The sequence below is a fragment of the Nematolebias whitei genome, chromosome 22, assembly GCF_014905685.2.
Source record: "Nematolebias whitei isolate Nwh7 chromosome 22, NemWhi1, whole genome shotgun sequence".
NCBI classification, from domain to species: domain Eukaryota; kingdom Metazoa; phylum Chordata; class Actinopteri; order Cyprinodontiformes; family Rivulidae; genus Nematolebias; species Nematolebias whitei.
Genome location: NC_056519.1, coordinates 13,776,850 through 13,793,587, shown reverse-complemented (window position 1 = coordinate 13,793,587; position 16,738 = coordinate 13,776,850). Strand labels below are relative to the sequence as shown.

Here is a 16,738-nt window from a genome sequence, read left to right as displayed (position 1 = left end):
GTGTGTGTGTGTGTGTGTGTGTGTGTGTGTGTGTGTGTGTGCAAGCAAGCGAGCTCGGTGTGTTGGTCACAACGTGCAGCTCACCTGCTGTTACGTGAACGGCACAAAGAGATTTACAGAGCAAATAGCTGCTCGTGCTGCTGCTCTCAGGTTTCACTGGAAGTCACCGAGGCCGAGCCTCTGGGACCTTTTGATGGGCAGGGAGGAGAGGAGCAGGTTCAACTGGAAGAGAAGCACACTTCAAAGGGTTAAAAAGATCACAGAGGTGAGCGTTCTGTCCAGTGGTTCATAAGATACTTTGATAAAACAGATGAACAAAAGAAAAAGGTACCACCTCTTTCCAAACTTCACACATATTTAAACAGAAATTGAGAATTTTTACCAAAGCTGCTGCAAATTGAAAATTCACTTAAAGCTTGTTCACAAACTACTGTATTCTTTGGCCTATAAGTCGCAGTTTTTTGCATAATTTACATGCCCTGTGACTTATACACCGAAGCGACTTATTTATGCTTTTCCCCCCCGTATTTATAAACCAATTGTTGGCTGAGATATGACCGTTTTCATTCATTCTGACATTGAAAATATTGAACACTACCATTTTCAGCCGCTAGATGGCACTCGAGCAGTATGGCATACCGTTGTGTCATGTAATAGGTAAACGTTGCTATTAATGACACAATCGGCTTGCCATAGTTCCACCTTTGTCCAGCTCCGGGATCATGCCTGGAGCAACCGTCAAATCAGCTTCATTTCATTGTGCCGCCTCGCCGAAATGCAGCTGATTTGACCATTGAAGTGCATTCATTTAGGAAAAGTTAGACCGAGAGACATCTTTACTATAATTTTGAACAAACAAATATTTGTTTTTAAGTGTTAATCTTGTTAAATTCTTGTTAAAGTCCTCCCATGCACGCTCCCACGGCTGCCATTTGGCAGCCAATCGATTTTTGGCACACCAGCCCCATTTCCGGGTCGTCAGCGGTGATGCGTAATAGATGCGATTTATACTGTGAAGCAACACATTTATTTTTTTCCACTTTATTACACATATTTGGACTGATGCAACTTATACAGCGGTGTAACATGTACGGAGGAAAATACGGTGAATACCTGTATGAACAGACCTTGGAAACAAGTACAATGGGAAGCTTTTGCTCTGTGTCTGACCTTTACAGTTTAAGTTTACTCTTGTTGCTCAGCATTCATTTATTCAGACTCTCCATAAATAAACATTTGTGCACCATCTGGACTGTACCACAACATACGGCACAAGCTAGGTGTTCTGGGTTCATTTGAATGCTTAATAAAGCTGATAAACATTAATTATGAATTAAAGTATATTTTAAAGTCTTAAAACTCAGTTGAACTAGTAAAAATCTCAATTTAAAGAAAATTATACACAGTTTTCTTTGAAGACTAATCAATCTACTAAAGAAACAATAAATCTTAATGATTCCCTTCACACACACACTCCTACTTTCTCAGGAGTAATCCAGACAAAACTAAAAGACCAAATCTAAATTAATTTGGTAAATAGGTTTCAGATACTTTCAAAGGCACCAGGCTTTAACTTTAACTTATTAACCATTTAAGTGCAAAATAGTGCAGGTCATGTTCTCTGAAGCCAGTGAAAGTGTAACAAAGTACAGTGGCTTTTTAATAGTTGTGTGTACTTTATTTATTTAGTTTTTAGGATGTTTTCTGGAATAAGCATCTACCTAGTCAGGACCAGTAGTCCTTTTGGGGACCAAAGACCAGTCCTGATGGCAGAACATAATTTATGGGTTCAAATTCAAATTCAAATTCAAAAATACTTTATTAATCCCAAAGGGAAATTATTTGTTGTTGTAACTTGTTATCCTCATTTCAGAGATGTTACAGATACTGATAGCTGTAGGCAGGAAGGATCTCTTGTAAAGGTCCATCCCACAGTGGATCCTAAGAAACTGGCTGCAGATGCCGTCCGATCCGTCCACCCAGACTCGGCTGGCCTCTCGGTTCCCCTGGGCTGTAGGACCGCCTGAATGCCGGGCAGAACTCCTCTCAAAGTGATGGCCACTCCTCCCAGCAGTTTGCTGAGCTCCTCGTCGCTGCGGACAGACAACTGTAGGTGCCGAGGGATGATCCTGTCCTTCTGCTGTCATGAGCCGTGTTTCCTGCTAGTTCCAGGATCTCAGTGGTCAGGCACTCGAGCACAGCTGGCAGGTAGATGAGAATGTGTCCACATAACTCATTTGAGATTTGGGGCTGTAGTTGAGATATTATTTGAGCTTTTGAGATGTTAATCAGCTGCTGTTGGTTGTAGAAAACTGCCTTGTTGCCATGGTTACGCATCATAACAAATGTCCAAAACTAAAAAGTTTCTGTAAAAATACTTCCAGCTGCACAGCATCTGATACCAGAGGAAACAATCATCCAAAAAAATGTGTGATTTACATCCAGAAAAAGAGGAATTAAAGTTTCCAAAAGCAAAATCTCAGAATGAAAGTAACAGAGCTGCTCCAACATGCAGCCACCTTGAGCGGCGCAATTCTAGAACTAAGGGTTAGGTTCAGGACTAAGGTGTGAGTTGAGTTGGGCATGAACTGGTATTTGGGGTAAGGGTATGGGTCAGGCCATAGAAATACCTGGAAATGAATGACAGTCAATAGACTTCATAAGGATAGAAATACAACCCTGTGTGCATATATAGGCAGCAGGTGTGGCCTACCCTCACCTCCCGGACCCCACCCACCTGTCCAACGTGTTGCCTGGCTGCCGTTGCTTGGCAACTCATCCATTGTTTCAATGAGAGAATACATTACACACGCAGGTAAGAGATGAGGCAGAGAAAACAAAATTACTTTATGGGAGACATGTGGACATTTGCAGTGGTAAACTGATATACTTTTATCCGTACATGCGCACCTATCCATCTGTTAGCAAAATATCTCATGAATCTGAACAATTTTAAAGAAACTCTTCAAAAGTAAGTAAGTAAATGTACACCTGCAACTGATTCCTGGCTGATAACGTGGTCAGATTTCGGCGGGGGCTGATGGTGTAGAGGTTGGGCAGCTGACTTGGGACCAGAAAGTCACTCCCAGCCATTCCCACATGCCATTGTGTCTCTGAGCAAGCCACCTAATTCCTAATTGCTCCCCGGGCGCTTATATAGCTGCCCACTGCTCCACTTGGGTGTATCTCAGGTGTGATGGGTTAAATGCAGAGAACCAATTTCACCATTGTATGGGAACATACTATTGCACTATTAACTGTTTAGCATGTTCTTAGTTCATATCTTAGATCTTATTACTGTTTTTCTTTTAAAATTTATACTTTTGTTGGGTGTAACTGGGACCCTGTGTACACAATTTCATTCAGCCATATGTATTACATGCAATGCGAATGACAAGAAAACATTGACCTTGACCTTGAACATACAATGATGACAATCTCAGACTTCCCTTCCCAGATTTACAGAAGTTGAGATTAAACTTGGTGTCGTAGTAGCTGACACTCATTCATAACACCTGTACAACGGAATGTGAAAATATTGGTTTAAAACTTTAGCATCCTAATCAGCAGGCAACATGCATTCATTCAAGGATTGCTAGTTTCCAGTTGATTTGTGATAATCAGATTTGTAGCCACTTTTCTGCCATTATGCTAACGTTACTGGGAGGACGGTGTGCTGCGAGCGTCTGGAGTGCAGTTGAAGCTTAAGGCCACGATTCATCTATCAAATTCGACTCCTGTCTGAAAAGTTGAAATGTTACTGTCATTTCCTGTCACATAATTCACCGTTCCGCAAGGCAAGTTGATATGCATCTAGCTGAGCCGTCACAAAAACAAATCTAAATAGATAAATGTAGAAATGAATAAGGCATTCATGCATTTACGCACCAGACACACACCCCACCCATCTTCTCCACCCTTGCCTCCCCACACAGACTGCCAACCTCCATTCATTAATCCTGCTGGGCCAGAGTGTTACCCTGGCAACAAATGATTCCCAAGTTTAAACTTTAATTACCATCACCCCCGCACAGTGTCTTCTTGGCAGAGACGATGGGACATGTGTTCCATCTCTACATGAACTGACCCTGATGTATTCATTGATGACTCCAAACATAAATGACTCAACTTAATTTAAAAATGGTTTAAAAAAAAGAGGAACTAGACATTTGAGATAAATTTTCACTGTACCCTTTAAAACAATTGTCTTGTTACAATATTGTTTACTAGAGCCTTCACAACAATGAAGTTCAAATTTCCCCCGAATCGATGCTTGTCCACATAAATCTACCTTGTTAGCTCAGAAAAGGAAATGAAATGGCGATTGTGTGCGATATGATGTGTGGATCAGGACGGGGGCAGCCTTTGTACCCTCTGCGTGCTGACTGATCACATTACTATCAGTGAAAGCTACTCTGTCAGGAGGAATAGTTCAGGCCAAGGGGAGAAGAGGTGCAGGGTGAAGCAGGCATCCAACGATGGAAGCAGTCTTTAGGGGGAATATGAAGTGATTTGATGTGAACTTGGGAGGGTTTTTTGCTGCATTGTAACTAATCCTAAGACTGAGCTCTTCTGTTCTTGGTATTTACTAGAGCCAGTCTCCCAGTTTGGGTATTGAGAGTATTCTGATAACCACTGGCCTTGACTTTCCTTAAAGGGATGGCAAACGGTTATCAGTAGTACCTTATCAGCTGTGATAGCTATCACCTAGCACCGTGTTCAGAGAAAGGCTACAAGTCATCCAGACGAGGCTAATGTCTGTTGCTACACAATTTTATGTGTGCTGAAAGTACACAAAAGATATATCAATGTTATATCAATGTTGCTGAGACTGCCAATGTATAAGTTTGCCTGATCAGCACATGTAGTTGGTTCAAAAGTTTACTTGGATTCCGATGCATTTATACAATAATGCACAGTTCTTCCAAACTGTTGTAATTTTTGAGAACATTTTATTGAGACTGCACAACAACAATAATAATTTAAAAAAAAAGAAGCCTTTGGTTGGTTAGCCTTTAGCCTAGCCTGATCGAAGGCTTCTTTCTTTTCCTCCACACTTTGATGTTTCCCCTTTAAAAAAGTACTAAAACTGCTTCTTTCAGTCATCGGCATTTTGAGTCTCTCTGGTCCTTGTGTTTTTGTCACTTGAAATTACTAAATCTTTCACAATTGCCAGCTTGTTGAACATGTTGGTACAATGATTTCTTCTCCCCGAGTTGGCAGTTGGTGATCGTGTGAGAGCTCCACCCAATAGTCTGTTTAAATGTTTCTGTACAATTTTTCTGATGCCGTACTGCCTGACACTTGTAACATCATTGCACAATCTACATCTTGTACCTCTGAACTGAACACCTGCCTGTGTGATGCCACTGAGCAGTCTTTCACCACAGCTTCCTCTAGCTCCTGATTGGCTCAGTCAGTGGTACGCACCTTGTAGAGGCCTATTCTTTCACAATCATTCATACACTTATTCATAATTTTTACTTGCCAAATGGCCACCTGGTTGTCATCTTCCTTGTGTATTATTGGAGTTTTGGGCATGACAGGTGTTGAAATGGCTCTTTTGCTACACCTACACAAGGCTAGGTCAGTGAACAAGGCCAGGCTGATTCTGGCAGATCCTGATCATCCACTGCATGGTGAGTTCAGGTAGCTTCCATGTGGACACAGGTATCTGCTGCCCAGATGTAGGATGAACAGACTAGCGATCATGGTTCTCAACCAACAATGATTTCTGTACCGCACTGTTATGTCTTAATGTCTTGTCTAGTATGGATGTTTTGTGTGCCTTCTGACAGTGAAACAAATTGCCCTTTGGGGATAAAAAAGATTCTTAAACTTGAAAACTAGAAGATCAGATCGTGGCCAGAACCAGCAACTGTAAAAAAAAAAAAAAAAAAAACAACAAAAAAAAAAAACTTGCTTGAACAACAGAAAAGTGATGCCATGGCAGTTTGAACATCGCCAAGAGTATAAATTTTACTTGGCCAAGAATATACAAACCGGATTCCAAAAAAGTTGGGACACTAAACAAATTGTGAATAAAAACTGAATGCAATGATGTGGAGGTGCCAACATCTAATATTTTATTCAGAATAGAACACAAATCACAGATCAAAAGTTTAAACTGAGAGAATGTATCATTTTAAGGGAAAAATCTGTTGTTTCCAAATTTCATGGCGTTAACAAATCCCAAAAAAGTTGGGACAAGTCCATTTTTACCACTGTGGGCATCCCCCCTTCTTCTTACAACACTCAACAGACGTCTGGGGACAGAGGAGACCAGTTTCTCAAGTTTAGAAATAGGAATGCTCTCCCATTCATGTCTAATACAGGCCTCTAACTGTTCAATCGTCTTGGGCCTTCTTTGTCGCACCTTCCTCTTTATGATGCGCCAAATGTTCTCTATAGGTGAAAGATCTGGACTGCAGGCTGGCCATTTCAGTACCCGGATCCTTCTCCTACGTAGCCATGATGTTGTGATTGCTGCAGAATGTGGTCTGGCATTATCGTGTTGAAAAATGCAGGGTCTTCCCTGAAAGAGATGACGTCTAGATGGGAGCATATGTTGTTCTAGAACCTGAACATAGTTCTCTGCATTAATGGTGCCTTTCCAGACATGCAAGCTGCCCATGCCACAAGCGCTCATGCAACCCCATACCATCAGTGATGCAGGCTTCTGAACGGAGAGTTGATAACAACTTGGGCTGTCCTTGTCCTCTCTGTCCGGATGACATGGCGTCCCAGTGTTCCATAAAGAACTTCAAATCGTGACTCATCTGACCACAGAACAGTCTTCCATTTAGCCAAACTCCATTTTAAATGACTCCTGGCCCAGTGCAAACGTCTGAGCTTGTGGAGCTTGCTTAGAAATGGCTTCCTCTTTGCACTGTAGAGTTTCAGCTGGCAACGGTGGATGGCACGGTGGATTGTGTTTACTGACAATGCTTTCTGGGAGTATTCCTGAGCCCATTCTGTTATTTCCTTGACAGTGGCATTCCTGTTTGAGGTGCAGTGACGTTTAAGGGCCCGGAGATCACGAGCATCCAGTAGAGTTTTACGACCTTGACCCTTACGCACAGCGATTGTTCCAGATTCTCTGAATCTTTTGATGAGGTTATGCACGGTTGATGATGATAACTTAAAAGTCTTTGCTATTTTACGCTGGTGCTATTTTATGCTGGGTAACACCATTCTGGTATTGTTGCACTCTCTTTCTGCGCAACAATGGTGGAATTGGTGATCCTCTTACCATCTTTGCTTCTGAGAGACACTGACACTCTGAGAAGCTCTTTTTATACCCACTCATGTTGTCAGTTGACCTAATTAGTGTTAATTGGTCTTCCAGCTGTTCGTTAAATGCTCAATTTCCTTTTCCCAGCCACTTATTGCTACTTGTCCCAACTTTTTTGGGATCTGTTGACACTGAAATTTTGAATCAACATATTTTTCCTTTAAAATGTTACATTTACGCAGATTAAACTTTTGATCTGTCATCGATGTTATATTACGAATAAAATATTGACATTTGCCATCTCCACATCATTGCATTCAGTTTTTATTCACAATTTGTTTACTGTTCCAACTATTTGGGAATCTGATTTGTACATTCTACATCACCAAGAGTATACATTTTACATCGAATACTGAGGGATCAGGACATCCCAAAATAAAGAGGGCCAAAAAAAAAAAAAAACCTGTATAGAGTAGAGCAGGAAAAACAGAACTACTGGAACACTACTAGCCAAACTATGTCCAATTTAGTGTTCTCTCACAGAAAACCTGGTTGGTTTAACACCCAAGTTACAATTTGTCCTCTGAAACATCCCAACATGTGAAGTCAACAAAGAGCTTTAATTCTAAGTGATTTCCTGAATAAATATTAAACTCCTTTTTAGAATTGCAAAGAGAGCTAACCTCTGTCTAACCTGTGAGACGATGTGTTCAGTAACGTCACCCGATGCTGCTCTGCCAGAGATCTGTCTTTTTGATCAACCTCCCCACTCGGTGAATCAGACGCAGAGCGACAGCAGCTCTGTTTAATGCCCCGACCTGACACAAGCCATATCTTTGAAAGAAGGGAACCAACACATCTCTAGAAGCAATGGATCTGAGAGATGCATTACAAACTGAGGGAACGAGTCACTCACAAAATTCATAATAAAAAAGTGTATATTAATAACGTAGAACAAAACAATGATGCAGAATAAACTGACGGGTTGTTCCCTACAGGTATATTAAAACAATTTTCTATCAGGTCACTACACAAAATACTATGAAATTGGGTAATTTTTTAAAAACGTTTGGCAACTTTCAAATCTTAACCAAACATGTTTAAGAGCTAACTGAAGATCTCAGGTTTAACTCTGGATTCTTTAAGGTTCACTCAGCCATTTTCATTCTTCATTTTTTAAATTAGCTTGGATTACAAAAAAAAAAACAAAAAAAAATTATCTGCTAAAAAAAACCCCCCACAAACCTAAAAGGTCATACCTGCAAAGTTAGTTTATCACTCTCCCTGCAGGGGGAGGGCTATAAATGCTGGCATTTAAATTTATAGACCATTTTACAAGGGAGTTCAAACTTACAAAGGTTTGTGATGCACAACTCCTGTAAAACTAGTGATAACTTGCATCAAATCACAGAAATAATAGAAAATTAATTAACCTGAAAACTATCAGCTATTGAAACACAGTAAAACTGTTTCAAGTACATTTGTGACCACTAGCAGCACAATAAAGCTGTAAACCGATATTCTGTTAAGGTCACCAGACTTACTACAAACTACCTGAAACGTTCTTAAACACTATGAATTTGAGCTTAAATTGCAATTATTTTTTGTGTCATTAAAAAACAAACAAACAAACTAACCCATTCATCCAGAAAAAGCATTAAAAAACTGCTCACTTACCTGGTGATGATTATATTAACAAAGAAAAACTTATTCTCCACTCAGTCCAAGCGACTAATTAGTCTAAATTAGAAACACCTGCCCAACACGTCATCAAAACAGGAATAGAAATATACAATGGCACCATCTTGTGGCGGTTTTGTGCTACTGTACTGTACTGGTCCTAACGGGAAAATGGTCAAAAGAAAAGAAATAAAAAGGAGAAAACTATAAAACTGTGTTGCAATAAATCAGGAATCATACAGGATATCTATATAAATATTAACACACAGTGAAACCGCTTCATTTGTACTGATATTTAATATTTAGACATGGGGCAATAGCCATTTTTACAGCACATGTTGCATAATTTATCAATACCTCCTGTATACAATCACAAAACCATGACAGTATTTTTTTTCTGTTTACTTACAAGTGAAAAACCAGACAGGTTTTACAAGCATGATCTTTGTACAGTCAGCATACATCATCAATTATTTCCCCTTCTTTATTCCCCCCGTTTCCCCTACATTTTATGTATTTATTTTTTGCTATAAATTATTCTAAACTCTCATTTTTTTTCCTGTAATAATTTCTGGACACAAAAATAGTATGAACCACCAACAGAACATGCAACATCCAGTGAACACATTTAAATTCTCCTGCAACTACTCGAGTTGTTACGACAAAACGTCTTTGTGTTAGGTTGTGGTAAACTTTTAGTGTTCTGTGTCAAGGGGTTGGGTGTGTTTGGGTCCCTATAAGCAGACAAAATATCCGTTTTTATTCTCCGTCGTGTGGCGATCAAGAAAGAAACAACTTGATCTTGATTCCAGCATCATTCACCTAATGTTATTTGTCTGCTTCCCAAACCCCAGTTCAAATTATGATAAAAAAAAAAAAAAATCTATGTATTTACAAGTTTGGAAACAGAGAAATGGCATCTGTGTGTGTGCAAATGTATTACTCATTATGTTTAACAATAAAGTTTCGAGTTTAATTTCTTTAACAGCACATAAATAAATAAAAAAATACACATCAAATGGCATGCATGGCATTTGTATGAAGACGCTACACACACAAAATTCATAAATAAAATTAAAAGGAAAAACAAAACACTCACATTGAGACTTTAAAAGTAAAGTTCAATTGTTTCATGTAGAAATAGCATTAAAAAATATCTTACCTGCTGTAAATAGGTCTTTGAACAACCTGTTTGGAGACTGGACTGGGAAGCTAACGGCTAGTTCAAGCAGAGCTAGGACCAATATGGATGTTTGACACCTTCCAACATTTCCAGTTAAAAAACATAATAATTGGAACGCAACTTTATAAACCTTTACATATCCCTGAAATTCATACTACGCTGTTATTCCAGCAGAAATACTAAATAATGAAACAGGAAGTTGCACCAGAAATGCTAAACCTAGCATGCTCCAGTCACATGATAACCATGTTTCTCTGTAAAAATAAAAACATGTAAAGTGTAATTACAGAAAAATAAGAGTTTTAAACATTGCATGTCTACAAACAACGCAAAAAAATTAAGATTATAGTTAATTTAACACATTTGTCCTGCCTAGGCGCAAGCTAGCTGTTAGCTTGTCAGTCCGGTCAGAACTACAATTAATGTTATTACAGAACTTCACTTAAAAATATCTGAACTATCATTTTAAAACTACATTTGTTTCAGGTACATCAATGATCAATGGTGTATTCTCTTTATTTAAGGGGTAGTTTTTGAAATGCAAGCTGAAACCTAAAGTATTCAAAGGGGAACTGCACAAAAAAAGACAGTTCTTTTAGCTTGATTAAGAAGCTACAGAGAATATTTTACGTGCGTTCAAGGGCCAAAAAGTGAGATCTCTGAGTTTCAGGCCCTCTAAAAATTGTAAACAAGTAGTACGTCGTGTATAAAAGCAAACATTTCAGTTTTCTTTTTTCTGTACACCTGATATGTACTGTAAACAAATATAACAAATTAAGATTCGCACGGCGATACAAAAATCAAAGGTTCAAACAAAAATACAATATTAAAGCGGTAACCATTTTGTGGAGGATGTAGAAAACACAACTCAAAATGATTCTCCTCTGGCAAATCAAGATGCAATTATCATTATTTTTACAATAGATGTTGCATAGAAATCACTTGAATGTTAAGTGTCGTTTCACCGCTAAGTTGGACCGAATACAGCGCTGCGTCTCGACCCCCACAAAGCGTACGTTTCTCAAGAGATGACGAGGTTTTAAAGGACAAAACATCGACAATTTCAATGATCGAAATACTAAAGAAAAAACGGACGATGGAACAGATCAGCACGGTACAGTCACAGCAACGTAGTGTCTAAGAATGGTAATAGTGCTTCAGTTTAAAGAAAGGTTCCTGGTATATTTGTCTCGTTTCACCTCCTTTTACCACGTTAAAGAAAAAAAAAAAACTACCTTTAGACGGATAAGTGTTACATTCTAAGCAGAAAAAAGTGCAAAATACCACAGAAGCGTGCGTTCTTGAGTCAAAAGCCCTCCAAAACTGAAGATGTTAGACTTTTAATGCGTCTGGATGCTCCCCTCTAAAAAAAAAAAAAAATAAACTAAAGGAAAAACATAATATCTCATATGGTCTCATTCTACGGGGCATCGTGGGTAAATAAAACCTCTAAGTCACAATCATCAAGACTTGATTGTCTGTGATAAAGATATCTATATATCTATTTATATTCATGTCCACATATGACACTTCACTATATACAAAGTGAACCTTAGAGGTGGAGAACATGTGGCATGCATGCGCACAATATACTGTTATAGTCTCCAGTTTGATATATATTAATCCTTTATCAAAGAACTCTTGGTTGATAACTAAAGTAAAAAGGTGCATTAGAACAGAAATAAACAAAATAAAATCATGCTTGCTTTCTTTTTCTTTCTTGAACTGGAATGCAAGTGTTAGAAAATACGCTTCACTCCAAGGATAGATTTTTTTAAAGTACTTAAATAATTAAGAAGAAAGCAAATATTAGGACTCTAAGCTCATGTAATAGAAAAATAAATAGCCTTCTATATGTCGTTCCTAAAACGCTTTGTAAATCAGTAAAACTCTGCAGGTAAAGCGATGAGTGCTGATGAAAAGAATCTTTAATCGATAAAAACGTCTGAATAAATGAGTTAAAAGTCTAAAAACTTGTCCCTGTGTCTATGCATTGTGAGCTCAAACTCCAGTGATTCTGTGCAAAGTAATCGTGATGATGTGCGTGTGGTCGTGGATTAATACCTGGTTGATTTGGACCTTCACCTCTGAACTCTGAGATCGTGTTCTCCTCAGCTAACGTGCTGTAAACATGGGCTCATTTCCTGTAAACACATCCTTCAAATTCTTACATTTCAGGAGTCATCAGCGCTGAGAGCCTCATCGAAAACTAAAAAAACAAAAAAAGCCCTGAAACGATTCAAGATTTGCTTCCAAATCCCTTTTGTTTTTCCCCCCCACAAAACAAGCGAACAGCTGGACCAGTTTTATAAAAAGTTGAGCCAAAATAACCTTAGATGTCAGAAACCTGATGTCATTTTATCTTTCTCCTATGAATGGATCTGAGCGGTGCTGGCGAGCAGCTTGTGCCAGCTCACCACTCGCTTCCGCAAGTCTATTTTGTCCAGCCACACGTAGGCCTCCCCGATGAGGGTCTTCTTCACGAACTTTCCACCGTTCGACACGAGGAACAGCTGGTGGGAGAAGAACAGAAGAGGAGATCAAGTCCGTGCATGTTTTTCCTCCCAGCAAGCTTAGCTTCAAATAAACTACTGTAAAGGCAAATCTTAAATGTTTATTTGCAGATTCTTAGTACCGTATTTGTCGGATTATAAGGTGCACTAAGTGAAATAAAACAGTCAGATAAACTTTATTCAACTCATTCACAATAACTCAAAATGTTTCAGTTGTACCACATAAAATACAAAACAATAGACATTTATGAGCGCCATGTACCACATAAAATTAGTTCGAGGTCAGTAAGCACAACCGAAATTACTGTATTTTTCAGCCTATAAGGCACATTTTTTGCATAATTGCCATGCCCTGTGACTTATAGGCCGAAGCAACGTATTGATGGATTTTTCCCAATATTTATAAACCAACTTTTGGCTGAGATATGACCGTTTTCATTCATTATGACAGAAAAAAATTGAGCAGTACCACTTTCAGTCACTAGATGGCAGCAGAGTAGTAGTAGTAGTAGTAGTAGTAGTAGCAGTAGTAAGGCATGCTGTTGTATCATGTAAATAAGCAAACATGGATATGACAAATTCAAAAAAGTTCAAGACAAAAACAAGTGGATTTTATTTATTACACTTTATACTTTATTGCTTTTGTCTTGAATTTTTTTTGTATTTACCATGTCCTGGATGACTGAGAATCTTCACCAGCTATTAATGACCCAATAGGCTTGCCATACTTCCCCACAATCGTTTTGCTTGCTGCTTAGACCAACCATCAAACCAGCTGCACCATCCCGGTGAAATGCAGTTAATTTGACCATTAAAGTGTATTTATTAAGTAAAAGTTCAACTGAGACACACCTTTGCTAAAATTTTTAGCTAACATATCATTGTTTTTAAGTATTAATCTTGTTAAATTCTTGCTAAAGTCCTCCCGTGCACGCTCCTGCGGCCGCCATTTGGTAGCCAATCGATTTTTGGCACAACACCGGCCCACATTTCCGGGTTCGGCCGACATTTCCAGGTTGTTAGCAGTGACGTGTAACAAACGCTACGCAACAGCGGTGACGCATAATAGATGTGACGTATATGGCGACGCGACATAGTTATGGATTTTTCCACTTTTTTAGACATATTTGGACTGATGCAACTTATAGGGTGTTGCGGCAAGTATAGCGGAAATTACAGTATTACATAAGGTGCATATATATAACAAGGTTACATAAGATTTGTCGATTTTTGAGAAAATTAACGGATTTGAAGTGCGCCTTATAGTCTGAAAAATACGGTACTATAACTTTAATCTTTAAGCTGGGATGGTGTTACCTGCAGGGAATGTCCGGTTGGGTTCATGCAGAAGCGGAAAGTTTCATTAAAAGATGGCTCACGGTCGTGTCGACACACTCTAGTCTTCTTCTTGATGATCCTCTTCTGGGTGGCAATATTCACCACATAAAGCTTCACATAAAGATCTGTGGACACAAAAGACGTTGTGCAATCAACATTTTATGACAGGAGTTTGGCACAGTGTTCAGGGCCCATCCTGATACACTTTTATATTTTCTGTCTACCTCTGGTAATAAAAACCTCAAAAGAAGTTCAATAAGTTAATTTTTCAAAATTTTACTTGTAATTGGACAAATATCTCTACAATCACATAATTAAGTCGCATGTCAAAATATTTTTTTTCAATGCTTTGGAGTACAAACACTTATTACAGTCTTTGTTTTTATGTTTATAAATGTCAATCCATGTAAAAAAAAAAAAATCTATGCAGATTTATTTTCCTCCAAATTTTAATTGAAATGGACTTTTTACTAGTGTATTTACCCCAGTACATAATTATTCAGAAGCTAAACACCATATATGTGTATATACATCTATATGTTTAAATAGTAGTAAAGCAACATGAAATCCTTCAGACAGGAGCTAAAATTAGAACAGATGTATTAAAAAATAGTGATAAGAGTCAAAAAGCTGCAGATTGTTGTAGCTAACATGACGATCGTGCTATGATTCACCGAGGCAAACCCTGTGCAGCAGAGCTCCTACGATGCTGCAGATGGAAGAAAATGCAAATCAAACAAAAGGCAGCCAGCTTGATTTTTTACAACGAACTGTAAAATTTATAAGAGAAGTTGTTGTGGGCGGAAATCTGTGATTCATCAAGGGAGAAAAATATCTAACTGTGCTCACCAAATGTCCATAAAGTCAGGAAACTATTACAAACTTTTTGTTTGAAGCTAGTTTATAAACTAAATACTGTGAATAATTAAAAACTTCAGTTCAGAGCATAGTGTTTAGTCATATTACGAGATGATGTGTTTTTTGTTACCAGGCAGGTGGTCCGGAGTCTTGAACTTGTAGGTGATGTTGCGGCACTGAAGAATCTCGAGGACCAGGTGCTCCCCTTCTGTCTTCACCTCCCTCTTTAGAGCAATCTTGATCTCCCCCATCACCTGAGTCTTACCTGAATACACATGGATATTAAATAAATAAGGTTAAATAAACATAATTTGGTCGGTTCAGTACAGCCCTCTGCTGCCATCTTGTGGCAATAAAGTGTACTAACATGAGTCAAAATCCACAGGCAAGTGATCAATTTGTTTTAACATGAGTGAGAAGTTATTATGAGGCCCGACTGGCCTCTAGTTGCCAAGGCAACAGGTTTATAATGGCATATGGAAGTTAAAAACTTGGTTTGTGAGCTGTAATTCTCATTTTGTTGGATGAAATTGATACAGCCATTCCACCCACATTCTGCAGATTACTGTTTTATATAACTGTTACACTTCAGAGGGAAGACTTGATGAGGGTTTGGTTAACGGTTGAGATAAGGCTTTTGTAAATTTATTAATCTTAATGTCATCTGAAGAGATGGAGACATGACCGAGTGTGTGTGTGTGTGTGTGTGTGTGTGTGTGTGTGTGTGTGTGTGTAAATGATAAAGAGACACAAGAAAAGTGTGTTGTGTGAGAATAAACCACTCAGCTCCTGGTTTGTTGAGCATCAGTGAGGCTGAGAAGTATTTTTTGCACTTTTGCATTAGTCATAGTTAAACATCAACAGGGCGAACCGTAAATAAATAAAGAGCAATGCTTTACATTTGATATCAATGATGCAGTGAGTCAGATCAGACTAATGTAAAAACGGTGAAACATCTTTTCTAACCTTCAGCGTCACTGTGTCCCATTGATTTCACTGCGTCTGTGCCGTTTGGGATCTTCCCACTAAAGAAGAAAGAAAAACAATGTTTTTCAAACAAAGAAAGAAAAGGACACTTTTTTTGACAACATGCAAAAAAATAATAATAATTAAGCAAAGTCTATGAGTAACTTATTTTGGTTGTACCACTATTTTTCATTTAAATTGTGGCCAGGGATTAAAAAAAATGACTTAATTCTACTGAGAACACTTTTTAGCAGTAGTGTTTAAAGTTTCTGCTTTGCTATGTGACCTACTTTGTGTTGCAATCAGAGATAAAGGTCCTGATATTTTCTTGATTCATTGTTCCATCAGTCTTGACCCAGTTTATAACAAACACGCTCAGACATCGAAGCTAAAACCCTCCCTGCTTTGTTGATTAGACGAGGTTCTTGTTCCATAAAATTCAGCATTTTCTCAGAAGTTCTGCTAGTTTTCTTTGTGAAGTTGTGTAAAAACCTAGAGAAGCCCTCTATAAACGCAGTCCAATTACCATTTCCCTTCATACGACAGACGTCTCAGCTGTGGTTGGATGCAGATCAAAGATTTTGTCTTTATTTGTGTCAAGTCCACAGAAATCTTTGTGTGAGCCACAGACTGAAGCTTTGCTGTTTTTGTCAAATAAAGCACTAGGTCTAATCAGACTAAATAATACATCTGTATAATTTCAGATTATGTTAGGGGTTATATTTCAGAAGAATTTTGATTTTTTTTTGCTTGCTCTTGGTGGAAGGCAGACGCGTCCTCCTCTGCTCCACCCCTCGCCCGTTCCTGCTTTGCTCTTCATCTTATGAACATTTTTCAGAGCCCATTTCGTTTGCATACCTCCCGAATTGTTTAACGATGGATTTGATCAGCTGATGTCTCAACGAAACAGATCAGTTTTTCTCAACAGGTAGTCAGGGTGAAGGAGAACCCTCTTACCTCGACGGA

The 16,738-nt window shown here is 38.6% G+C and overlaps 1 protein-coding gene across 1 annotated transcript in view; it reads right to left on the bottom strand.

Annotated features, from left to right (window-relative positions):
• Positions 1-11,400: 11,400 nt before the first annotated feature.
• Positions 11,401-16,738, bottom strand: part of pcloa (piccolo presynaptic cytomatrix protein a) — a 60,992-nt gene continuing 55,654 nt past the window's right edge. The window contains exons 23-26 of the mRNA XM_037695695.1: positions 15,773-15,831; positions 14,937-15,071; positions 13,928-14,073; positions 11,401-12,610 (exon numbers count right to left, since the gene is read on the bottom strand). Coding sequence (XP_037551623.1) covers positions 12,467-12,610; positions 13,928-14,073; positions 14,937-15,071; positions 15,773-15,831 — 484 coding nt within the window. The 3' untranslated portion in view covers positions 11,401-12,466. The remainder of the gene's footprint in view (positions 12,611-13,927; positions 14,074-14,936; positions 15,072-15,772; positions 15,832-16,738) is intronic.